The sequence below is a fragment of the Chamaea fasciata genome, unplaced genomic scaffold, assembly GCF_029207755.1.
Source record: "Chamaea fasciata isolate MVZ Bird 193981 ecotype frontalis unplaced genomic scaffold, bChaFas1.0.hap1 SCAF_9, whole genome shotgun sequence".
NCBI lineage: Eukaryota > Metazoa > Chordata > Aves > Passeriformes > Sylviidae > Chamaea > Chamaea fasciata.
Genome location: NW_027094094.1, coordinates 17,541,393 through 17,569,056, shown reverse-complemented (window position 1 = coordinate 17,569,056; position 27,664 = coordinate 17,541,393). Strand labels below are relative to the sequence as shown.

Here is a 27,664-nt window from a genome sequence, read left to right as displayed (position 1 = left end):
AACCTTTAAGTCTTTTTTCTCTATGTCAAAATTTAGTTCTATACCAGAGATGTGTTGGTTGGCTATGCATATTCTGCAAAAGGGTGAACACAGGAGAGTCAGCACATGGAATAATGTAAAAGGAGGATGGGATGGGAGGACAAGGGAAAAGATCTTCATGAACAAGAAGTTTTTTTACCTTCCCCTTTACAAATATGTTTTGAAACCAGAAGGAACAACTATGATGTTTTAACTTCTGCTGTTACAGTATCAATTCAGCATGTTTTACCTAAGCAGTGTATACCGTTCCCCCAACTGCTTACAGAACAATCAAAGTTTCTGCTATTTAGCTTTCTAGATTTTTATTCAACTGCATTTGTCTGTTCAGCCGTGTGGATGGTGGGTCACATCCCTCAGATTTTAGCACCTTTACAGGAAAGAAATTTTCAGTAGTTCCCTGTGGTATGCTTTTTTTAATTTAAAGTTTATAATCACTGTTCCATGCTGACGTGTCTTTCCTTAGTAAGATTTAATTTTTTTTTTTCCTAGCTTGATTCCTAAATTAACATCTGTATTTTGATTTTTTTTTTCTTTTTTTTTTTTTTCTGAGGTAAGAAAACAAATTACAAGAACACATGCATTCCACATGAGTGATTTTTGGAATCATGCACAAATAAAGTAGCAACTACCAACTACACAGCACTGAATACTTGGAAACTGAGACAGCTAAAATACAAGATTTGTTTGACTATGCAACACTGTTAGTGAGGAACAGCTTCAGATAATCTGTTAAGACGTGAAAGGAATTCACTTTACACAGGTAAAGCTAAACAAACAAAAATCAGATTTTTTATGGAATAAAGTAGAATTTTTCTGAAATAACTCTTCTACATTAAAATGTATAGTAGCTATATTATATTCTAGAAAAACTTTTACCTATAACTCACTCTGTAAACCTTCAATCACAAATGCTTTTGAGTTTAATTTTTTTTGACTATTATATTAGTACTAATTCAGTCCTTAAAGATTTTCACAAATGCAAGTACTGGAAAAACACTAGTTAGGATGCATAATTTGAAATTACCTGAATAATGGAAATATAATTAAAGACAATATGAATCATTTGGTCAGTGCACAGCATAGAGGAGATGCCTCCCTGCCCACTCTTCCCATGGCCCAATGACTTCTAGAACACATGTTTGTTTTTCCTTTTTTAATAAGTCCATAAAAGCTAAGAATTTACAAAAAGTACATGCAAATCTATTTACATTAACTGATCAAGAAGCTGAAAACTCTCCTTAGTATACAGGAACAATGTCTTTAAAATTGGGAGCACAAATAAAACAGGACACCAAAACTAACAGATAAGGTGACAACAGCAGCTTTGCTGACTGCTGCATTCCTGGTTTGTTGCTGGGATAAGTAGAGATACATGGGGACATGACACCCAAACCAACTCAAATTCCCTGTAGCTTTGAAGAAGACAAAAATTGGTTTGTTTTTACTCTTTTTCTGACCCATTTCAAGTCATATCAACAGCAGTTGCAGCCCGAGTTCCTTGTTTCACCTTTTTTCAAAAGAGGGAATGTAAGTGAATATAAATGGGATCAGAGAAAGAGAAGTTAGAAGTCCCATCTTCAAATGCTATTAGGAAAACAAACACTCTTGAATTAGCAGCCCTGTCCAATTCTACCCTCTGAAAAGCAAGAAGCACCACTTCTTGCAAATCTCTACAGACCCTTTATCACTGAGTAAAAGCAAGAGGAAAAGCCACTGGAAGTCTCTTAAAGGTTTTGTTTTTTTTTACAAAGAGCAAGTTTGTATTCTTGCTTCACCATTTATCTTTGAATATCTGTACTTCCCCTTAAAGTAAACCAGATAATTTCACAGTCAACAAAAAGGCTAAATGTAGCTCAGCTTTCCATAGCTTAGGGATAGGAAGGACATTAGGCATATTTAACTACTCCTAGTTTAAGCCATACAGTAATTTAATGTTGCTACAACAATATGGTCTTCTTCTCAAAATATGTCCAGATTTTCCACCTTAAAATTTCCTTCTGTAGCACACAAGTACCTTGAAGACAGAACCAATGTTGTACTTGGTTTTGGTACAAAAAACTGGTATTTGATCTTACCCAACTGTCAAGAAACTAGAAGATGAATGACATGTAACTCCCATATATGCTCCAACTATGCCCAAAAATGATTACAGTGAGTAAAATACAGTGACACCCTTCCCCCCCTCTGACCAGCTAACACCCCAGTCTATGTAAACATATAAAACTTTAAGTGCTAGGAGGTAACTGGACATAAATCACAGTCAAATATATGAACATTTAATGAGATTTCAATTATAAGTCCACAACCTGTGACAGACATAAAAGTTATTGTTGCCTTAGTTTTAAGAAATACTGTAGAGCAAACACTTGCCAGTGGTGTATGGGACTGTAACTGGATTGCTGATTATGGTGTTAATAGGTGTTCTGGAATTTAGTAAGTTTTCCGTAATTATCAGTTGTCAGTTAACTCAATATCCTGCCACATTTTCTGTTTTTTGTGATTAAGCCTCCATGGCACTAGAATTCTTTCCCAAGTCAGTTAAACATTACAACAAAATTCTCACTAATGATGAAAGTTACAAAAAATTATTCTGATGCACTTGTCAGAACAAGTGAATCTCTCATGCTAGCTACTATCATCTCCCCCCGCCCGGCCCCTTTTTTGTCCTTTTTTTTTTTTTTTTTTGATGGCATACTGTGTGCCCTACGATCATTCAAGTAATAAACAGGAAATCAAGGAAGTAGTCATCTGGAATTTCACAGAAATCAAAGTCTTACAGCCCATGGCAACATCCATGGTTCTTATTGTAATAAAAGGTCTGTATATGCTCTTCTTCTCATTTATATCAAAGTTTCTTTTGAAGAAAAGGTGCTGATATTTTGTATTGTTTCATCTATGAGGTAGATGGTACTTTATATAAAATAGTGTAAATCAGAAATTAAGTTAGCTTTAAGCCTGCAACAAGTCCTGCACCACTGACTGTTCAAGGCATTAATTCAGGAGTACAAAATACTTCAAAATTTTCCAAGTCACACAGTGTTCCTCCTTAGAGAGAAGAATGGTGGTCAGCTGGACACACAGGTGCCTTCACTGCTCACGGGTCATCGGAATTCTGGCTTCAGCCTCCAGACCCCTTCCCCGCTGGGGCTCCTGTGGAAGGTGCAGATGTTGCGGAGCAGTTCTCTGAAGACACAGGAGTGCTCTGCAGGCAGTTTGGACTCGAATTCCTGCAGCAGTTCCCGGGTGCTGGCCTCGCCATCCACGCGGGCCTGGAATGCCAGGAAGTTCCGCAGGTCCACCAGCAGCTCATCGTATTCTGTCGAACCCTGCACTGGGGCAGGGGCTGGCTGATGATTCTCATCACCCTCATGCCTGGTCTGTTGTGGTGAAACAAGGTGGTTTCTTGCCCTCATACGAGCTAACAAAGATGAAGAGTCCAGAGCACCGGATGACGATTCTCCAGATTTTCCATTGAAGTGCTCACTGGAATTACACTTCTTTAGATTTTGTTTCTTCATTGTATCTCCATCCTGCAAATAAACATATAGACTTTGGGGAAAGTTGCATTTTGAGACCCACAGAATCTATTAAACAAAATCTGCCTCTTATTTAGACTTAAGTAACAAACACTAGCACTCAGAACTTGGTCACCTGAAGTATACAATAAAGAGGTGATGTATTCTGGTCTCAACTTTAGAACTTAGAGAGCGAAAGAAAAGAATTGCTGGTCTTGAGACAGATAAGCAAACCATGGTGCAATTTGTGCCTGCTGTATCTAACTAGACCTCATCAAAACAAAAAATCAAATTCACAGGTAACAAAAAATTCTAGAATTCTATATAATTATGCAACAAATGTGTGTAACACATGTACAGTGTCAGTCAGATTTATTGCATAAATCATCAACACTTCACATATATCAGCTACTACACCAGAAATATTAGCTTGTGTTTCTTACCTTGTGCTTCTTTGCAGGTGATGCACAAGTGGAATGTGAAGAAAGCAGCATGGAGTTCCTTTTTTGACCGAACCGACTCCTAAAAACCCATGAAAGAATTAACTCCATGAAACATCCTTCTCAAAATGACTAGGACAGTTTTTTCAAAGACAGACTGGCTTTATGTTTTAGGGTTTGTTCTCAAGAGCCCTCTGCTAAGCTCTCTCTTCTACTGTGCAACAATAATGCTTTCTTTGTACTTCAGAACGGACTACCCGCACTTGTAACATGCTTTCACGTCTATACTAAATATAAAACGTGCACATGACTTTGATGCATATTACTGCAAATACCAAGACAAAAAATGTCAATTTTTAACATTCTAAGCAACTCCTGTTTTTGGGAAAGCAGAATGAGAACTGAACTCACTTTATTCCTGGTGGTGCACCTGAAAGACCACTCGTGCCTGTCCAGGTTGGCACACCAGAAGCAGCTCCTAAACATTGCTGACGAGAGAGTCTCAAGGCTCTCAAGGCGTCCTGGGCCACTCTGCTGGCTTCTGCCTCCTCCAGCACATGATCTGCACTGGAAGCATCCATAATGGCATCATGCTTCATAACACTGTGTACCCCTAAAACCAGAGGATACAAAAGGTGAAATCTCTTAATTTTTGTGAAAATCAAACATTCACTTTTGAAATGAATGCCACAATTGCATTTTTCCTTCTTCAGGGTGATTATATTAAGCACATCAGTACAGTAATTTCTAATGAGAGAACCCCTTTCTTCATCAGTTAAGTAATCAATCTGACAGCAAATCACTTGTGGTGTGCTGATGAGGTCATTATTCACAACAGACCTGGCAATTATGTGGGCAAATTGATAATTTTCATTGTTATAGACAGGACAGACAGAAGTGAAACTCTTGTGTAAATGAAGGTTGATTACACCCTGGAAATATCCAGGAGAAACACTGCATATACTTCTATATACAGAAATGAGGATCTCTCTGAACAGTTTGTCTCAAGGCAATTAGCAAATTTGTAACTGGAATTAAAAATTAACTGGAATTAAATTTAAATTAAACAATGAACATTTTAAGTTTCACTAAAGTAACAGAATAAACAAGTTTTGTATTGTAGCTCTAACCATCAGAGTAACAGATCTGCTCTTTTCCTCATTTGCATAGGTTTTATATACATGTTTAGTCAGCAGCCAACCAACAATTGTTACCTGATTTTTTGAAAAGTTTCTGCAAGACATAGTCATCATTCTTCTTTGAATCTTGCTCTTCACTGTTCTCCCTTCTGTATTGCTTTTGTTTCACTAGATGAGGAATGCGCTTTCCTTCAAATTTGGCATCTTTGTGATGTTTCTTCTTAGACTTATCTTTGTGGCTCTCATGTGACAACACATTCACCTTGTGCTTGGTTTTTGAGATACACTTAGAATGATTATTATCAAATTGCCCATCCTCACTTTTAGCATCCTCTTTTTCCCAAGAGCCAGCTGCATCACAAGTAAGGCTAGGGTCTGCCCTGGCATGTTCATTAGCTGCTCCAAGTCCTTCACCAGCCACCACAGCAGTCAGACAATCAGCATCCTCTGAAGACCCTGCATTGCACGGCATCGACTGGAACATGCATTTGTCATCACTTTCCAAGCATTCCTCCTTGCTTTTACTGAATGAATTTATATCAGTAGCAGCTTGTGCATTGTCTTTTGTGTAGCTATTTTGATCAAAGGCTTCCAAGTTTCCCTTGGTTTCCTCACTTGTCTCTATTGCTTTAGAAGAAGAATCTTTCATGTGTGTGGTGGAATAGGAATTGGAGGACTTGATCTTCTTGTGTGAGCTGCTTTCTGCAAGATGGACATCACGTTTAGAAGTGCCATTATCAGGTGGCTTTGGGACTTGAACATCTGAACCAGTACCTGAGGGATGAATGAAAGTAGTATCTATTTAACAAACAATTAAGACATTTTTTTCTTCCAAACAAATAGAAAAAACCACGTACCTGCAAAAATTGCACTTGTTTCTGTCCCCTGAGACACATCAGGGCTGTTCAGAGTAAATAGCTCATAAAGGTCATTGGATTTGAAGAAGCGATTCTGCTTAGGGTCTTTCAGCACTCTGTTTGTTAAAAACTGTTTGAAGATTTGTCTAAAAAAGAAAAAAAAGTACTTCGTGCATGAAACAATGTCTAGCTATGTTTAAGTACTGAGTACATTACTAAAACAGAAAACTATAAGCACAAACATTACTCTGCAGAACAATTAAGCAGTGGGAAGAAGATGTTAGTTTCCAAAAGACCATCTTGAGTTAGTAACTTTCAAACAACCAAGCAGATTGTTAAACACAGGGATTTATTATTTTGCAACAACCCCATAACACACCAGGTAACCACCATCCTGAGATGTCCTATGAGGCATCCCTTAACTAAGCAATAAATAACTTCACAGCTAGAACTTTTTTGTCCATTAAAATTGAAGAGCTTGCATATGTAACAATAAAAGCCATCAGAAAGCTCCTGAAAGAAAAACAAGAGCTTGTTAAAATGACAACATTTTATGGGTTCAATTGATTGAAGGAATCAAAAGCAGCAGAGTAGCTCAGTCTGATGGTGATGACTGGACGACAGCTACCGAAAAGGGGAATCAGACTTGTGGTTGAGAAGAGTCCACTTGCAGAGGACCAAAAGGAATAAATCCGTAGGAGAACAAAGCTGAAAGCAATCTTCTAGTATTGGTAAAACTGCTTCTGTGCCACATTTGTACTACACAGTGTCTAAAGCTAAAGCTGTTTTATTCTGTACAAAAAATACATCCCTAAATGAAACTGGCAATCCGTTTTTTCAAACAGTTTATATCACACTTTTGGTTCTGCTGACATTAAGCAGGGAAACTATTTTAAAATCCAGTGGTCAAAAAACTTAAGTTTTCATTTGCAGGCAAGAAAACACAGGAAAACAGAAAAGACAACTTCTTAAAGCACAAGGTTCACTGCACTGTTCTGGAAAGAAATAAATTTCTGATGGCTGTTCTGACTGTTTAGAGTCCAATTCCTTGATTCAGTCAGCAATGTTCAAACAGAAGTGTGCCAGAGGGATGCAAGCCAAACAGCAGCGGATGCTTTGTGTTCATGTGGCCAAACAGACTAAGAAAAGGCATTCAGTAAGTGTGAGCATTTCATTATTTAAGAGCTTTTTGTTCATCTGAATTTTCCAAGAGGGTATTTCAGTTCTAAACACAGGATTCCCATGTACATTCATCTGGAATTCATGTGAGTGAAGCTAACTACTGGGAAAGCTGAACGGGAAAAAGCAAACCAAAAAGATTCCATTGGTTTCGAAATACAAGTATTTTAAAGGCTTTAGCTACATTTTGGAATAAATAACATGAATATGACTGGTAGTTATTGGGATTTAATTCTTTCACTTTGGAATGAATTGGGAATAAAATCAAATTGGGTTTGCACAGTAGTAAATAGATATATGTACCACATACATCTTGATACATCCCAAGGAGAATATAAAGAACTTGATGATTTGAATTTGTGTTTCAGACTTGTTCAGTCTCATGTTCTGAATAAGGTGCCCACTGTTTTATGTCTATGCCTCACACTCTGTTTTACAGTGAATTCTGGATGTCTGCTGGAACAGACTGATAAGGTACATTTAGCACAAGGGTCTTGCAGCTAGGGATGGAGCAGTACAGCTGGGAGTCTAGTACAAGAAAAAAGTTTCTTCATTTCTCAGAAGAAACTTTGAAAAGTTTTCCACGATGTGCCCAATCATGACCAGGGTTGGAGATTACAAGCAATGTTTGCACGTGCACAGGTATGTCACTGTTACACCACCTTGGATTTGCTACAAACATTTTCCTGAGCATGCAGCTGTATCCAAGAAATGGTTCTGACTGACCTGTGGTATATCTTCTCCTCAATAGTACCTGCAGTGAGCAGCCTATACACGGTCACCTCTTTCTTTTGGCCTATCCTCCAAGCACGTTCCCGAGCCTGGAAGACAAAAGGTTTGGTTACCAGACATGAGCCTATCAAACGTGTCTGACAGAGAGCTAATGATAATGCCCTTTCAAACTTAGTTTGGACATCTAACAAATACTTCAAGAAGTGGTATTTCTAGAGCACAGGATAAGTAACTTAGCTGGAGAGGAAAAAGATCTAGAAAGTTTCCAATTGTACCAAGAAATCTATGCAAAAATTATCAATAAAAATAATCAATAGATTATGTTAGAATAGGAACTTTTACCTAAAATATATACTTTATATGGACTTATTCCAGAAGGAAATTTCACAATGGAGTTTTAATACACACCTTTCCTTTGAACCTTTCTTCTTCAACTTAACTGAAATCTTTCCTAAAAACTTCCTGAACCAATCACTGATACAGAGCACTCTAAGTCAGACACTTGCAGATCTCAGAGCTACATAGGATTTCTACAAAAAGGTTTTTCCTCTCAAACTTGTAAGCACCATATAACTGCTACATGATTTGATAAATTAGTCTTATCACACCATGAGATAGTGAACAACAACTAAAAGCTTACAGCAGCTCTCTAAGGTCACAGCTACATATCATTATCTAGTTAGAAGGACAATTTGAGCAGCATTTGTTCTCCTTTTCTCACCCACTGTTACCACCAACAGTCCTGCCTGTTTGAGAGCTTGCACAGCCGTACTTTCCCTTCAGAAACATATGGTTTACTATTTTAAAAACACAGGCCATTTGAACTGTTTGTTTGACTGCACTGTAACCAACTACATGAACCAACAATAGTGAAGAGTGGCAAGGTATAACAGCATGTAGGGGATGTGGTGGGAACCACTTAAATTGGCTTTTCTACAGGAGTAATCATAATGTGGAGCTGCACCCTAAGTGACCATTGCTGGGAACAGCAACTTAGGAAAGAGCAACACAGTGCTTTAACACTATTTGAGGAGATAAATGTCATTTTGTCTTCAGTTTTATTTCAACTTAGCTGGTAAATGGAATGTAATAAATCAAACTCACCTGTGTGTCTACACTGGGATTCCAGTCAGGATCATAAATAATAACCCGGTCAGCACCAACCAAGTTAACTCCAATGCCACCAACACGAGTTGTCAGAAGAAAAAGAAATATAGATTTGTCCTGTGACACAAGAGAGAATTTACTAAAGCAAGAATTACCAAAATGTAACATTAAAAAAATATATTTCCTGAATTACTTTATCAGCATTATATGCAAAGATGCAAAGGAAGCCAAGAAAAGGAACACATTTCCTTGTTCGTCTAGTATTTCTTTTGACAAATAAAAGTAGTCTGATCTAAATTTCATTTACTGTTACCCAATAAAACTACTTTTCCCCCTACTCAAATGTGTTTCTTTTCTTAGCAGAAAACCCAACTTAAGTGTGAAACTTTTTTTCCCCTCTCTCACAAAGACAGGGGTTTCATTTCACTGAACTCCTCAGTTTTGTGTCTCCAACTTGAAGTAGTATATTTAAAAATAGAACAAAAAGGAATGGAAGAACTCAATCATACTCATTAATATGTATTCATGTGTGGGATGGAGCATCTCACCTCATTGTATTTTGTTACAAGAGGCTGTCTGGAAGCTACTGCTGTGGTGCCATCCATCCTGAGGTAGGAATAGTTTCTGTATCTCACAAAAACTTCAAGTATCTGCATCATCTGTGGTGATAGAAAAGATTTAATGAAATCCAGACATGAAGACTGAGCATCTGTGTGATGAATCTTTAAGAATTTCTGCTACTAACTGCAGTATCAATCAAACAAACAAACAATGACAATGAAAAACTTGAAACAGTTTCTTAAGTGACAGAAAACCAACTTATGTAAATGGGGAAAAAATATTTCACATCTGAATGCAGTGGAATATTTGTGCTTGGTTTGGAAAGTCCAGGGCCATAGCTTCAAGACAATTAAACAGACAGGGGTGAAGCACCCCAAGGAAATCCACAGAAGGAAGACAAAACTGAGTACATAAGGAAAATAAACAAAGGTCACTGCCTGTGCCACTGTCCTGAAGGGACTGATTCTGAGGATCAGACATGCACAGGCACTACATAGAGCACGCAAACTGAGCACCAGCTGTATCCTGACACAGCAGGGACAGCCTGGTAGCATACGGGCATGACTGACACAGCTTTGACCCAGTATATTGACACTGGGCCAGTGCCCAATGCTGTGTCATTCCAGTAAAGCTGACGGAGTCTGGGAACTGGTCTCTGACTATTCCAAAGACATCAGTCATTACAATAACTTTTTCAGTAAGATGTTGATTTTATGAGAAAGACACTACAAAAGGTGGTTCTACATACAAGTTTTTTGGAACTCACACACATTTTTTAAGTAATAGTAATAGCTAAAACTAAAAACAATTAGCTCATCTTACCTGTCTTGACTGAGTAAAAAACAACACTCTGTGACCTTGCTTGTGCCATATTTTCAGCAGGGATTCTACCACTATCATTTTTCCAGAACGTTTCCAATATCCAAACTGATTTGGATCCTCTGCTTCAGCATCTGGCACACTCTTCAGAATTCTGGGACTATCAGCAACAAAGTCAGGGTGATTGCAAATCTTTCTCAAAGTTGATAGTCCTAAAAGAATCTAAAGAATACAGGAGAAAAATATTTCTATTTTCATGACATATACTTGTATCTATATGGGTTGGGGACAAGAAAAATAAACAGCAATATATTAATCCACTCACCATTAATTTTTTTTAATAAAGTTTCGATACTAATATCAAATGTTTTAGGAAAAATCAGTACAAGAGAAAGTGACTGAAATTTTATGTACTTGTGAGCCTATTCTGGTGGCAATGTTAAGGGAATTCTGCAACAATTTTCACACTAGTAAAACCAGTCCATCCCTAGCTGTAAGGTCGTATTTTTCTAACTCAAAAGGAAAACTTCCACCACTTTGTTTCTTGAAAACATTATGTCTTTCCTTCCAACTCCTACCATACTAGCAGGCAACTTAAGACAGACCTTGAGGATAGTCAGTATACCCACCAGAATGCATGATAAAGAATATATGAGTTAACATATTTGAACAAACATACAAAACTGAAATTGCTACTTTTGATGCCATGTAAGAAGAGTTCTATTCAGTTATTCATTCAGTAATATTACAAGTGTTATTTATACTTCTGAATATTCTGAAAAGTGAGTTACCTTGAAACAGTGAATCCCCCAATGTTTTAGCACTACAAGCTGAATGAGCCTGCCCATAATTTATGGTTTGTTTTTACAATGTTGTTTTTCAGCTGGGATTTGCTGTAGTCATCACGGAATATCTAATAAAAGCATTGACATTTCCTGTTCAAAATTTTCAGATCCCTAGTAAATACGATAGCCCATTCTGCAACATCTCTGAGAAATTTCCACAGATAGTCTTGTACAAGCCATCTCCAAAAGAACAAGCTCCTTAAAGTAATTTTCACTGGGATAACTAAAATGGCTACACACTTGAAAAAACTTGCCCACTATACCTTTGTGAGATTTGGAAAATTAAAATAAGTTAAAGAGTAGTAAGTTCAACGTGTTCTTTATATGGGACTATATATATATATGTATGTGGGCAATATATATGTATATGGGCAAGATATATAGCTGTGCTGACCATACAACTGACTGGAGCCACTGGGTATGCAGGGAGAATGGATTTCACAGTTCATAAGACATGAAAATATGGCAAATGACACATTATAGCCAAAACATAATATCCCTCCTCCTACAAACAAGGGCTCAAATGGAAGGGAGACACATCCATCCATGCAAAAAATGTCAAACCAGATGTGTGCAACACAGGAGTCACAGGGAATAGCAGATTCTACACCGGCATCAGCAGCCAGCAACCAAAACTGTACCCCAATTGTGCCTTTAACTTGGCCACAGCAATTTCAACACTTACACTGTGAGGATGGAGGCAGAAGATGTTGAAAAGCGACTTGTAAGATAGTAACAAGGATGTTTGCTATTTGCTCTGCTTTCTGTTAATACTGTGAAATCATCAACTGTAGCATGACAAATTTATCACACCTGAAGTGTACTCTCAGGACCAGCTATACTTTTCCTTTGCTTCACTTGGGCAATTAGTTAAAAGCATGCATACAGTTACCTACAGCAGGTCATCCAAAAAGCTAGAATTTGTTCCCAAGATTACAAACATATTGTGAAGCTCATTCCATTCTGACTTTTATCTGGTCATGTCACTACTTGCAGATCACTAACTCAAATATATTTCATGCAACATTTCTGAGAAAAAAATAGACAACTACAAAAGCTGAACAGAGATCAGTGTTTGCTTCCCTTACTGCTCAGAATCTAGCTAGAAGAATGCAAAGGCCAGTCCATGATTTTATCCATCAAACCCTACCTGTCACTATCCTTATTAATGCCCACCTGCATGTCTCCATTGAGAATCTGGTAAACTTCTTTAGAGTTGATGTAATTTTGATAGATTTGACGCTGCTCCTCTGTCAAACGGCAAAAGAGGACCTACAAAACAAACCAACCACTCAAGCCCAACCTGTGTGAATTTTAGAATTTTACCATGTGCTACAATAAAACTTCACATATGTTATATGGGCTAAAATGAAACAAAATCACTTTCTTGCATCCTGCAAGGCACCCAACATTATGCTCCAAATCAAACTGATGTAGTGCACTGTAACTGACAAGAGCCAAAATCGAATTTGCTTAAACTGTCTATGATCACGTTCTTTAGATTAAGGAGCCCAGACTCTTTAATACCTAAACATTAAAAAGTTGGTTAAAAATAATATGTAGAAGTTAAAAAATTGGTTAAAAAAAGATGATTAAACTGCATATACACAGTATGGCCTACTTCTTTATTATGTACCTTTCAGCACTGTCTTACGAAGACTAACATGTCTACTTCTCTTTTAGAGGGAGAAGACAGGAAAGGAGCCAGGACAGAACATGAAAGCCTGAAGCACTGAAGACTGAAGAAGAAACTAATAATTACTGCAATGAGTATTTGTAGGAATTTTAAGTTAACTAATACTTTCAACCTCCTCTACTTTGAATGAAAATGTTTCCTAAAGAAACATACCACCTTGTAGTAAAGCAAGCAAGTTTCACACCACAAAGCTAATATTTTAAAAATTTATTATAACGTATAGGGCAGCTAGCTTGCAATATGAACAATTGCCTGCAGGTATTTCTCTATTATTTGCTGCACAAATTAATCTTTCTACAGTAGGAAAATGCTGAATTGTTTCCTGCTGTACAAAAGGAAACAGACAACTGATTTCAATGCACCTGAGACCTAAGGGGACAGTATTAAGTAGCCCTGACTACACTTTATCTATCCTTCACTTTTTAGATAACTGAACTCATACAGACCCTGCAAGACAGCAATAATTTAATACCCAGTACCATGGTGAAAGAACATGAACCTTGAAAGCTCTGCACCTTATCCAGCATTTTATCTGCTACTAGCACAAATTACTTCCAAATTTTAATGGAAGAATAAGTTTTGGGGAGGGAGAGGACTGAGATCTAGTAGTAAAAATAAGCAGACCTGTTCATTTTTATCTGGAAGTGAAAGGCTCATTTTTACATCAGCCTTCATTCTTCGCAGCAAGTAGGGGTTTATGGTGTCCCGTAACACACATGCACATTTGTATGCAGTTTTTACCTGAGAAAAGGAAGAAAAGGCACAAGTTGTATTTTGATTCTTGATATTAATTTTAGCAACTAGCAAAATTACATAATTACCAACAGGAAAATCCTAATACAATTAAATGGCTAATTTTACATGGATCTATAGTTACATGTTCAACACAACAAGAACTGCAATAAAATTCAAGTTAGCAGTAACCAGCGGTAATACACAAAGACAACTCTTTTTTTGGTTACTGTCTAGGACACACAGCATTAAGTACATTTAGAAGTCAGACTAGAAACAACATTAACACTTGGAACAGTTTCCTTCAAGCAAAATGGTATTTTGGATGCATTTACCTGGACAGGAGAGGCATTGCAGTATCCTCCCATCGTTATTGGGACAGAAAACTGCTCCATGAACACAGGCAGTGTTCCCAGTTTCCCTGGGAATATAAAGTCAAAGAGGGACCAGAGCTCCTTTAGGTTATTTTGCATAGGGGAGCCAGACAAGATGATTCGATGGGGTGTGCGGAACTATTAATAAAAACCAAAAGAAAGTTATTTTCACGGTTCCTGGTGTATCCTGCCTCAGAGGATATTCAACTCCACCATCAATAAATTCTCATGTCAAAATATGTGGCCTCACACTGACGAAAAGACCCCCAGATAATTGCAATACACTGTTCATAAGCTGTTAGCAGAAAATTCACACCAGCAACCTGACATTTATCACTACTGGTAAATTACTATGCAATTTAAAATTTCTAATTTTTTTCCCCTCTACCATACTTGTGTAAATTTACCCATGTAAATTCATTAAAACTCTTAAAGTTAAATAGTCAAATACAGACCATTATAATTTATGCTTTTATTCTTTATTAAGGATCAAACATATATTTTTATGATAGGCTATTAGATATTGGAACATCCCGCCAGAGCACTTAAAATTTTTTTTTATAAAGTACCTGCTTGCATGCAAGTGTGACTGCAGCATTTGGATTTCGGATTTTGTGACCCTCATCCAGAATGACATAATGCCAATCATACGTGTGGATGTTGTCCTGCATCAGTCGAATGTACGAGTAAGACGTAATTAAAATTCCATGGCATGAAGCAATTTCATGGATTAATTTCACCTAAAAACAAAAGGTGCATGTTTTCAGTGAGACAGAATCCTGAGATCTACACATACAGACATCTGCTGTCCAAGGTACATATAAACATATATAAAAAGTATTATAAAAGCAGATCTACAATTTACTTTGCAAAGAAAATAAGTATATGCAAGATTTTGATTATATGATTCTTAGCTCATCTGTCAAAGAATGAAGCACTTGAATACTGTGTTATAGCAAATCAGAATTTATCAAAAGCCTGGTCAGAAGGAAACAGTGTTTTTTATAACGGATTTTTTAAAGGCAATGTCTGAAAAAACACTGGATTTGATTAAGGTAATGGGTTTCTTCAAGTTCTCCGCTATTCACTTCACAAACCCAGCCTTGTGTACTGCAAGCAAAATCAAGGATGTTAGAGGAAAATTAAACAAGTGAAATACCGAAAAACAAATGCAAAAATCTATTTGTTTAATCCTAAATTCTGTGTAACCGTTCTTGTTATAGGATTAAAAGAGTTGTTACCAGTCTTCAAATTTTGTGCTTCTTTTGTAATCTCTAACCTTTCCCCAAGTTTTTACTAACTTCTATAGCTGCATGTTATGTAGGGCAGGAACAGTCTATATCACTTTTGACGGTGTTCTGGACTCTTCTTTACTGCATTTATTTTCCATGTATAAATCTAGAAGACTTAAACAGCAGATGATGTGAAGGGAAAAACAAAAAGTACAACCACCAAAATTTGCTAAAGGAAAGACAAACCCCTTCTTACAAGAAGTGCCTTTAATTAAAAAACAACCCATAAAAAGCAATTAAAAAACCAAATGAAAGGGAAAAACCCATGTCAAAAACTCAGATGGTGTCAATACCCATGACCTTTTACTGTAAAATTACTTGCTCATACACATCCTGAGATTTAAAAATCTCAAATTTGAGTTTTACTGTTCAAGAATATCTGCTTTCTGATTATCGTCTCCTGATAAAACCACAACACATTATTTAATGTTTATATCACAAGTTTCAAGAGAATACGTAATCTTTAGAATAATTTGTATTACATACAGAGTAGAATTTCTCTGCAGGTGTGGACACCCAAAGCTTAATTCTAACTGGTACATTATCCATAGTTGCAACTTTTCTCAAGTCTCAGCAATGGTCTGTCATAGAATATTGTAGACATCTCTACCCAAACACTTAAGACAAATCATCTCGGGTGATTTAAAATTAAAAGCTTGTAAAATATGTAACCTCTCCTAATTTTTGCAATTAATAGGGTATGTCTGCAATTAGCCTGACTTACAGAATGCTACACTCTTGTCATTAAAAGATGTTTTGTGAAAGTGCTGCTGTTATTATGGAGGCTCAAGAGACCAATCCCTCCTAGAGGGCAAACAGTGGACTCGTAGAAAACAACAGCCATAAATCACGCTGTCAGGTAGCAGAGATAACAGAAGTGAAACACAGGCACATGAAGGCCATTCATTGTAAACACACCAAGGCAGAATCCTAGTCAGGATTTACTGAACCTGTAATTAATTAAAGTTTCCTTCAAGCTAAATTTTTAATAAACGAGGATTTGTGCTGACAATGAAGAAATAGAACAACACCATTTTATCAACTTATACTGCAACACTTACTAAGTCTCCTTTTACTGCATTGGGTACTTTTTCAAGGTTGCCTTCACTTTAGATGCTACTCTTGGAATCATTCTAAATACTTTAAAACATGGTAACAGAACTAATATTGGATACAAACTCTTCTAGGTGTGGTATTTTATAATTTAAGCTATTTTACAATGTATTCTTTAGCCCACAGTTCTTGTTTCATAAGATTAAGGTATGTCTAAATTTTATTTTTTCTCTGGAAATACATTTCAGTGAAATATTTCAGGTCATGCACTGTTACATTAAATTAAAAAAATGTGTGCTTGAGAGAAATAAATCCTACTCATGCCAGATTACACAGCAGTTACCTAATTTTAAAATTCTGCACTCTGGCCTTTATCTGATGCTAATGAATAGAGGAACATGTGGTTAGACTGAGTAATTATGAACTTGCATTTTTGTTCAGCACAGTACTTCAGACCTTTACAATTCAGGGACAGTCTTTTCTCCCAACATTGAGTGAGACAAATTGATGGTCTTGCCTTGTCTCCACTGGAACACACAAGATGTACAAAGACTGGATGAATTTTGGCAAGCACCATTTCTTAAGGCTAAAAGGTTTATGATTTATTCTAAGGACATATCTCTAAGTAAATGCTGTTTTCCTGTTGGTATCTCAATGTACCTACAAGTTTGTTTCTGAAGGTACAAAAACAGGACAATTTTTTGGACTGATGCTTATAGAAATCAGGCTTTTTTTTTGATAGCCTTTTAAAAATATTTAAGAGGACCTGAAATCTGAACTCTTATGTATTAAAAATGGTAATTTTCCAAGACAGAAATGCGTATGTTAAGTCTGAACTTAAAGACATAGACTAGTGATAACTACAAAATTCACTAAACATTCAGATACATTTGAGGCAAACATGAAGTCAGAGATAGTTTCTAGTCACTTATCCAACCATACATCACTTGTGAATCAAAAGTGCATTCTACAGCAGGCTTATCACTATCTCATAAACAACCATTAGGCCTGGGGATCCATAAATTCAACATATAAAACCTCTTTATTATTTCCCTGCCCCAACAAAAAAATCTAAATGGCACCATGAAGAGGCTTCAAAAGAACACATTATAATGTTTAATAATGTAAAAGTTGCAATAAAAAGAACTAAAGCACTTAGTACATATTTACAAGAATGCTACTTCTTGGAGCACGATACTAATTTTATCTGAGTTTGGTCCTTAACTCAGAAATAGAGCCTTTGGCTAAAATACAGGTTCCACATGCAATCTTGCCAATAACTGTAACCTCTGAAATTTATTTTCTTTACATGTAGATTATGTGCTCTACTGTGAGGCTAGAAGGTCCAAACTTTTCCATGTTTTTCCAAGTCATCTTCAAGTAGATGGTTTCACAGCTGCAAGCATCATGAACTTGACAATTACTTTCTAGGGCTGCATTGTGTGTCCTGCATTTGACCAGAATAAGGGAATGCAAAGTTACATGTTTACAAGAGGTATGCGACTTACATCACATCAGAAGGAATTCTTAACCTCAGTGATACTTGTTCTAAAGATTAAGAAATTAAAAGTTCAGCCTTGAACTTAAAAAATACAGCCTCCTGCCACATGTGATATGTTAAACATAATAACCAAAGTCCATGTTGCCTCTTACATTCTATGATTTACAAATGCTCATGTGCCAACAGATGTTTTAAAAAAAACAGGACAAGCTCTTTGCACAGAAGGCTTTTCCAACACAATCAAAGTTTTTCTCCTTACGTTCCGTTCTATACCATAAAGAAAAAAGCACTTGTGATACACTACATTAGATCTACTTCTTTTTTTTTTTTTTTTTTTTTTTTTCTCATGATTAGAGGTCTCAGAGCACTCAATGTTTACAGATCAGATTTGAGTGTAAACCATAGTAGGAGCTTAATACCATAAGACAGCACACAGGACATTTAGCTACAAATGCTATACCTTTTTCAAACTGAAAGCTGACGTCACAGGGGAAGACTTATCACTTAAATCTGGTTCCACCTACTGCTCCAACTTAAGCACATTTACGATCATAGAAGACCTAAATAATCATCTGTAATCACAAATAATAATTTTTAAAAAGAGCAAGTTTTACATTTCATCCGAATGCCTTAAACAAGCTCAAAAGTCTTGGAAACTCCTCTAACTTGCTACTGTGTCTTCCTTTCATCATCTAAAACACCAACCTGCCTTCCCTTATAGATAGCTGAAGGCCTTTAATCACAGTCCAAGGGATAAAATGGCAAATTTACACTTCCCTCCTTAACTGCCAAATTTTTCTACTACTGTTATTTTAGAGAAAGAATAACGTAGTCTCCCATTTGAAACTTTGTATCTGCAAAAAACCACACAAATATTATAGCAGTGAGATGTCTCAATGACTGAGCTGAAACAGTCTGACAAGATTTGCAGCCAATCTGATGCCCACAATTCTGTTATTTCATACTCTTATTGTGAAAATCCTGTAACTGCTTGCAAAGAAAACCAAAACAGACTGATAAAAAGGTAAAGATCAGAGAGCCTTTAACTTACCACATTGCCCAAAGTCCATTTGTAACACTAAGGAGGTGTCAGTAACTGAACAGATGTGGTAAGTATTGCCTAGAATCAATTTATGATGAAACAATCAGAACAGATGTCTTCCCTACTCTTCACTGTCAAGTGAAATACTTCTGTGGGCAACTCTGAAGAACTGGGAGACAGGCTCTTGCATCAATGCTTATGTATCTTCAAAGGTACACCAGAAAATGCCTATTCATAAAAGCATATGATTTCACCAGTGTTGAAAGATTTAGTATTTGCCAAGATTTCAGGATTCCCGACAATGTTACGGAAAAAATTACATAGATCCATCTCACCTAAAACATCAACTTAAATTTTATCAAATGAAACTTCAGCTGTTGTCTGTTTCTACTATGAAGTTCTGTCTTGCCTCATGGGACATCTGCCACTGCTTAAACCCCTTTCTCCAAAATTCTCTTTCAATAGTTTTACAATTAATCTTTGTTCTTTAGAGATAACCTGCCCTTCTTTCACAGACCTATAGAGAACAAGCTGTGTTTTACCAGAACCTGCTGGCCAGCCACTACAGGGTAAGGTAGTCCTCAAAATCCATTAAGATTTTCACTGTCTGATGTCCAGTTAGTCTGGAGAACAATAATGTTCCTCAACACCTGAACTCAACACTTTTTAAAAGCACTCTTGCAGCCCTTAAAAGATGAAGCATTAGGTTCAGTTCTCTGAATCTGCTCAAAAGTGCTTATATCTTTGATTTTAAGTTGTTGAATATGCCTTTGAAGGTGACAATGGGAAGGTGAAATCTTGAAAAACTTACTACTCCTGCAGATGGAAAAAATTGAGTCAGTCTGTCAGGTCCATTAATTAAGAAACAGCCCAAAATAAACACACATGATTTAATTTAGGAAGACATGGGACCATGTTATTGAGGTTAACAGACTTTTAGGGCTTGAAAACACACCAAGTTAATTGAACAACAGGAAGCTGTTAGCACATTAGTGTGTGCTACTCCTTTTCCTTTTTTGCCATGTACTGTAACTGCATCAATTACTTCAGAATACGTTTAATCAAGTGCAATTAAGCACCATATAATCTTAATGCTATTACAAGAAATTCAATAAATATTTAAAGAGAAATTTAAAAATGCTTTGCTGAATCCTGAAAATCCATTTAAACATCTGAAATATAAGACTAGGGGAAAATAAAAATCTAAGTTTTCCTTGTTTAGTTCCTGCAAGGTACCAAAGTTTGAAACTTCAGACAAGTCAAGCTTTCCAACTTAAGAAACAGACTAAGAACATGCATACAAAGAGACTGACAAAGAAAACTGGAAGACAGGAAGGGCACTGCTTGAAACAATGAAAACTAACAAAGTAACTCTGTCATTAAAGAAAACGAGACTAAGTGATACCAACTGAAGAGAAATTGCCCATGCATACAAAACACATTAAATATCAGATCAGTGACATAGTGATGCAAAGAAATTCAAGACGGGAATTCGTAAGTGCTACAAGCATTTATCTGGTGTACAAGCAGTCTAGTCAAACTCCTAGCATGGACTACAGCACAAGGAAAACTCAAGTAAGAAACCAGTTACTATGTTTAATTTGTTTAGGCAATACAAGTCTTTATCATAATATGCATGTATTCTGTGTCATCCCCCTTTTAGTCCAGTTTACTACCAAAACTACACAAGACAATGAACTTTTTGTTCTTTTAATACATTCAGAGAAAGGGCACAAGCTCTTTCCTACACAGACGCATTAAGTAAAAGGGGATTTTTTTAGCTAGTGACAAAAAAGAAAAAGAAGCCGTAGGAATTACAAAATGGATGTCAATTATTACCTTACTCTTTGTATAAGAACCAGTTTCATGGAGCACAGCAACTCTAAATGGAGGCCACCAAGTGTGGAATTCTTTTACCCACTGATGCAACACAGTAGCTGGACAAACAATCACTGTTGGACCCAATCCCTGGTACCTAAAATAAGAGTATTCAAGGAAAAAAAAACCTTAATGTGAAATAAATAATCTCTATTAAGTGGGTAATTAAAATACACATATATTAAAATGACATACTTTACAGTTTAAGTGGAATATGAGAGCTGTGGAAATTAATTGGCAATTTTCTTTCCTGGAAGTCAGTTTTTTTAAAGGAAGATGAAGAGGGTACTGCGAAAAGAACCTACTCATTGAACAGTTAATGGATGCATCAAGATAAACAGGAATAGAAAAGCTCTAAACAATAAGGCATAAGGGAACTTCCTTCTGTGATATTACAAATCAGGTTTTAGCAACTGCTGTTTCTATAAGCAAAAAGAAATCATTACAAGCAATTATTTTATTACTTCTATTACACAGAATGTGTAGCTAGAGTCTCACAAATGGACTTACACACAGGTGTTCTGCTTCATGTTGGTAATATACTGCATTCTCATCATCATAGTTTATTGCTAAGACAAGGACTCTAAAGTGGCAGACTATATCATCCACGGAAGTTGAGATCTGAACTTGGCTAAAACTGTCTCATAAGCTTCTTATTCGTTATTATGCTACTGTTTCTGAGAATTACTAAAGAGGTCTGAAATGAAGTCATTCTATTTATGAAGTTCAGAGCTGCTCTTAAGGTTAAGAAGGGAAAAATCTCTTGCATACCAGCCAACTAGAAAATTCTACTGCCACAAAAAAATATCAACAATCCTGTAAGAAATATATTAAGTAGTGGTTACTAGCAGTTATTTTTCAAATATATTTCCTCTTTTAAAAAACGGAACAAAATGACTTTGCAAACAAATGCAATAGCTTCAGTTATCATACACTGATTTGTGTCTATGTACCATTCAAGTGATAATAAATAAACAATGCAAAAGATCACAGTATACATTCAAGATCACACACTGATAGCAGGAAAGGATTTCTCAGACACCAACAACACCCTGCTTTAAAAAACAGCCAAACCTCTCAATGTCTTCAGAAACTGCTGACATGAAGAAATAATATTCTCTATTAAAAGCTTTTACATATGCATAACAACAACCTGGACGTTGCTTATTATAAACAAATACTATAAAACAACCTTACAGGATCTAATTAAAAAACTCCCTGCAATGCAAAGAGAAGTAAAAGGGAACTTGGAGATGTGAAAAATAGCCTCAACTATGCTATGAATCCAAATAATCACTGCTACTGCTCTTAGAAATACCTACAACAAAAAAGCCAACTTTCCCAGTATATACTTCCTTCTCACTCTTCATGGGCAGTGACAAAATATGTCTGTTTATTCCCCTGGTCTGTATCACACAAGCTCACATGAAAGGTTTATCCAGATTTCCCCCCCACCCCCCAACTTTACACAAAGAGTTCACACCTCCTTGGATCAATTTTCAGAAACTCCATCCCCCCCCCCCCCCTACTTTGCTGTGTGAAAACTCTTCTGTGTCTAGTCTGGCTCTAACCACTTTCCACTAGCCAACAGCTTATTATTCTCTTGAGAGCTTTTATTTATTTATATAAAAGAGTCATCTAGCTTCTCCCAGTCTGAGCTGTTTCACAAAACTAAACAAATCATATGCTTCTGCTTGCCACACTTAGGAGGCATCCTTCATTCTTCTAATGACTGCAACACTGCAAGATTTGCTCTGCTGCCCATCCAATTTAAATTTGCTTTCCTTGAACAAAGGTGACACTTCAAACATTCAAAACCAAAGTCTCACTAGTGTGCCTTGTACCAAAATAATAATACTGCCTTGTTCCTACTCCAAATATATTGTCATATTGTATTTTATCCCTTTTTCACAGCTGCACTGTACTAATAGCTTGTGGTCAAGATCATATATGGTCAAAATACATGATTTTGACCATATATGATCTTGACCATAAGCTATTAGCTCTTTCTTTTTCTGTTGCTTCTGGTTTACAAAGCCCAAATTAACAATTACCCTTTATTTATTGTTATTTAATTAGATGCAATTAGAATTGCACATAAGTTCCTATCCCTGCAACTTACTACCAAGAAAAAGGAAACTGTATTCATTCTATATTTATAATCTTTAAACACTCAAAAAATTAGCACAGGAAAACATGTTTCATTATAACCAGATGTTGCCAAGGACTGGCAAATCAAGTTTTCAAGCTGAAACAATAACTAAACCCTATGAAAATAAAAGAACAGGGAAGCAAGAGCAACACACTTTTTCTGGGGCAATGGATTTTTATTTATTTTAGCACCATGGAAATTAATCTCTGCCAATCCAAGTAGAGATTGAGCTGTTTATGTTTATGTCTCAGTATCCTGAAGAGCACAAATAATCAGTGTAAAAACTTTCTGTCAGTTTCTCACCTGTCCTCTCAAATAAATGAAGGCAAGTCTGTAGCGAAAGGTTTTTGTTACACACCAAGGTAAGAGACACAGGCTAGGCTGGAAGACACTGACAGCTCTGACAACACAACTTTGCCCCTTTAGTGCTGGCTTGGCAGTGAGGCTGCCCAGGGAGTCAGTCCCTGCCTATCAGACTACATTCTTGCAAGTAGAAACAAGTTAACCAGGACTACTGGTTATCTGTATCAGCCCAGGAGAGGAAATATTTGACTATGAAAGATGAAGTTGTTTAGACTGCCTGCCTTACAGCACATAAGCAAAATCAGAGCAAGCTTCAGCAATGCTTTAAACCTTGCTTCCTCCCAGGGAATTACTACCATGATGGACTCAACGATGTGCACCAGACAAAACATGAAACACAACACATTATCTTACATGCAGAAAGAATGCTGCAACTGAGATGAGCAAATCGATTTTGGCCTTTTCAAAGTTTTACTGTAGTTTTGCACTATTTAACAGTGTCAAGAGATGTCCCTGAAGGATTCCCATCAACTCAGTGGTCTCCCAACTGGGGTAGGGAATATAAAATAATCTGTACAGAAGGATCCTTAATCAAGCAGCCATATTAAAGTAAATCAACTGGCCTAACTGAAGGACCTACAGGTTGTGGTTTTTTTTTTTTTTTTTTTTTTTTTTTGTTTTTTTTTTTTTTTGTTTTTTGTTTTGTTTTTTTTTATATTAAGCCTGTAGTTGGAAGCGACCAGAGAGAAAACAGGAGTATTTTCTCTTTAAAGCATTATTTTACAATTATTGTACAAGCTGAACATAATTTCAACATACCTCTATATAAAGGTAATTATTTTTGTTTAGTACAGTACTATGATAGTTGCCAAATTTCATGTAGCTGTTTACATCAGATAAACAGGGTAACAGAAGTAGAAAAATCAAGTACTATTCACGGATGCATTTGCAAATCTGAGGACACAAACAAGTGTCTCACCAGTAATACCACCTATGAAGAAGGAATTCTAAAACAGTTGTTCAGTAACAAAACCCCATAAAATATATCATAAGAAAAGACAGTCACACTAGCATATGTTTTGAAAAGCAGCAACAACAAAAAACCAAAAGCAGATGGAAATCCCTCTGTACAAGTTACTGGTTTTACTCTTACTACTGATTTTTGGCATGGATAATTCCCTGCCCATCAGAAACTCTAACTTTCATTGCAAATCAGCTTGCTACTTCCTGTAAAACATTTACCTAGTGGCTTGCCAGAACAAATATTTTAATGTAAAATTTAATAAATGGAACTAAAGGTATTACATCTAATTTAAAATTCCATATTGTGTAAACTATTGGTATTAATGTAATTGAGTTTGTAAACAATCCATTTGTGGAAGGTAACCTTAGACACTGTATTGACCCAAAATATCTAGCGTGGCTCATCTGCAAAATGAAGCATCAATGCCTGGAATTCATTAAAAGTGTTACATGTTTAATTTTTCCTGCCCTACAGCTCCATTGTCTCGTAAAATTTTTCCTTTGATGTCCCCCACTAAAAGAATTAAAGGAATATTGTAATTGAAATGTCATTAATAATTCACAGGACCCTCCTCCACCAGTAATACATCTGATGAAATATTAATTGAGCTCCACAGACTGACAGTCTGCAGAGAAGCACTTGCCTGTAATTTGAACCACGAGTCCTCATATTGCTGTAGCTCAGACCTGCCAAGAAGGCAATTATCTGAATGGTCTTGCCCAATCCCATCTCATCTCCCAGAATTCCTCCTGCCTGCTGGCAGTGCAATTCCCAAAGCCACCTAACACCTGTCTGCTGGTACCTAAAACAAGGAAAAAGAAGATGGCAAATGTTTGATAATACAGATCATAACAGAAAGTACTCATGAATTAATCATTTGGCAAGGTTCTCATACCAGTTACTGTAACATGCTGGATGTGTGTTTTACATGAGTGCTGTATTTACTAGGTCATACATTTTTGATGCACTCAGACATTACATGTGACTTTTGTTCTTTATGCAACACTAAAACATTTCTAATTAAACCAACAGTCACTGTAATTAGAGGGTATTTTATTTCATATATATTTTAAGTGCTAAAAGCAGCTTGGAAAGTTACTCTTATGAAGCATTATCTTTTCAGGAACGACAACATGCAAGGGTCTAGTAAATAATATTATTTGGGACATATTCTTTGAACTGAAGGAAAAGGTTGACTTGTAAGGGGTACAGACTTCATACAACACTACAAAAACTGATCACATCTGCCAAACCATGCTTTTTTTTACAGACATTTATTTAATAACATTTAGTCTCTTCCAATGAAGAAAAAAACCCAAGGCTAAGCAATAGAAATTACTACAGTGCACGGGATACAGTAGAGCATTATGTGAAAGCATCAGAGCATTTTCTACTCCCAGTCCTTCACTGGAAATCATACAAGCAACAAGGTAAAATATATCCCACTTAAAATAAGTGGACTAGAAAGTAAGATTTATGACAACTAGCTAAAAAGGTGAAGATAAGATGCTGGGCCGAGAATCACTTTAGGACACACCTTTTTACAACAATATGGAATAGTGAAACCAGTAGGAATAACATACCATCTGTGGGGGTTAAATTGAAGACAAAAGAAATAAATGAAAAATCACATCTTTGAATCACAAAAAAAAATTCAAATGTATTTCAGCAGCTCAGTTCATTGCAACTTACAGGAAAAAAAGGTTACTGATAATTTTCTTGACAACACGCATTTCTGGAGTGCACAGCACAGCAAAGAACAGAACACATTTTTTTAAATAGGAGTTGTTCATTTTAGGTGACTTCTTGTGTGCATTTCAAAATCCTGTTTCCACCCTTGAACAAATAATATTTAGGACTACTGACAGCTAATGACACTAGTGTCTACAAAGTACTATTAAAAATCAATTTGTGATGAGTTTGGTATGGATTTAGAGAATGCTAAATGGAGACAAACAAATGGCTTGAGTAGTTAAAAAAAGATGATCAAAGAACACATCTAATGGTTCAGACATCACACTATCTGCCATTGTCTCAAAAGCATTACACCACGAAGCCCTTAAGAAACCCTTTTATTAGAAATTAATTCACCTTAAAATGCAGCAATCTATAAAACAACTATGAAATGGCTTGCAGGATTAGCTATAATTGGATTAAGATGCTATCATTGCTACATTTTATGAAGACAAAACATCTTCTGACAAACATTAAAGAACTGAAGATAACCCGAATTCCAGTCAGAAGGTGCCCCCCCAGACAAATGTTCAGCATTTCTCTTCAGGGGATAACCATTCAAAAACTTCCTAATATAAATTGTATTACTTTTTAGGATTACATACAGAGGTTAAAAATTAGATGAATTTATAAGCATATTTCTCCCTCTCCTTCCTTCTCCTGAAAAAGTTTCACAGTAGATAATTAAGCCTGTGAAAAATTCTGCTCCATGGTTATACAAAAACATGATAGATGCAGGTGCTTTCTTTGTATAATCATATAAACATGCAATAACTGCAACTATTCAAAAGTTAAAGGAACACATCCTCCTCCATTTTTGTGGTTATACAGAAAGATAATTCTTTTCAACCTTATACTTTTATTGCACAAATTTTTATGATGGTTTTTTGTTTTATTTTTTAATTCCAAAAATATTCTGAAAGTAAATAAAAGTGCTGCTGGCCTTCCAAAATAGTTATATTGTACAGTATTTCACATGAGCAATCATGCTGTGATGTATCCTTCATAATTCACCACAGCAGATACCAGAGTTCAGCTGCACTGCTGCAGAGACAAAATTGTGTTTCAGATTTATCAGGGAAACCACACAGTGGAAGCAAACAGTGATGAAGGCTGTTTTCTTTTCCATACAGAGAGTGTTCTCTCAGGCTTGGTGCAGACAGAATAAGGCAATGTTTGCAGGTCTGCCCAGTTTTGTTCCACAGCAGCCCCAATGCCATTCCTGCTCATTGTTTAGCAAAGCAGACAAGTGTACATGGAAGAAACAGACTGTCCACTTTAACAGGTTGACCAAAGAACAAACCTGAGGGTCTCCTATTTCCAGCATGAGCTAACTTCTTAGGAATGCAACTATGCAGGAAGACCACTAAAAGTTCATGCTTTACGTGTCCTTGGGTCAATATACTGCCATGTTTTGTACTAAACTTGCTCAGAACTCAACAGTTTTAATGCCTATTGACTATGGGCTTTCCTACGTTGGAGATTTCAGCATTTAAGTTACAAGTCAGACAAATCATTCAACTCAATTGATCTTTCTAACCACTTAGGAAGTTTTGCCAACTGACTCATGCTTGCAGGGATACCCTTCATTAATGAGGCTTGCATCTTCCAGATTAATTTTTAGTGACTGCTCTAATTCATTTCCCTTCG

The 27,664-nt window shown here is 36.4% G+C and overlaps 1 protein-coding gene across 2 annotated transcripts in view; it reads right to left on the bottom strand.

Annotated features, from left to right (window-relative positions):
- Nucleotides 1-926: 926 nt before the first annotated feature.
- Nucleotides 927-27,664, bottom strand: part of ERCC6 (ERCC excision repair 6, chromatin remodeling factor) — a 43,362-nt gene continuing 16,624 nt past the window's right edge. For both annotated transcript variants that reach the window (XM_066191258.1, XM_066191257.1), the window contains 15 exons: nucleotides 24,924-25,082; nucleotides 20,763-20,898; nucleotides 14,605-14,775; nucleotides 13,997-14,173; nucleotides 13,554-13,670; nucleotides 12,410-12,505; nucleotides 10,392-10,610; nucleotides 9,557-9,667; nucleotides 9,006-9,125; nucleotides 7,896-7,990; nucleotides 5,991-6,136; nucleotides 5,209-5,907; nucleotides 4,406-4,607; nucleotides 3,998-4,076; nucleotides 927-3,569 (listed from right to left, as the gene is read on the bottom strand). In XM_066191258.1, coding sequence (XP_066047355.1) covers nucleotides 3,141-3,569; nucleotides 3,998-4,076; nucleotides 4,406-4,607; nucleotides 5,209-5,907; nucleotides 5,991-6,136; nucleotides 7,896-7,990; nucleotides 9,006-9,125; nucleotides 9,557-9,667; nucleotides 10,392-10,610; nucleotides 12,410-12,505; nucleotides 13,554-13,670; nucleotides 13,997-14,173; nucleotides 14,605-14,775; nucleotides 20,763-20,898; nucleotides 24,924-25,082 — 2,956 coding nt within the window. In that variant the 3' untranslated portion in view covers nucleotides 927-3,140. The remainder of the gene's footprint in view (nucleotides 3,570-3,997; nucleotides 4,077-4,405; nucleotides 4,608-5,208; nucleotides 5,908-5,990; nucleotides 6,137-7,895; nucleotides 7,991-9,005; nucleotides 9,126-9,556; nucleotides 9,668-10,391; nucleotides 10,611-12,409; nucleotides 12,506-13,553; nucleotides 13,671-13,996; nucleotides 14,174-14,604; nucleotides 14,776-20,762; nucleotides 20,899-24,923; nucleotides 25,083-27,664) is intronic.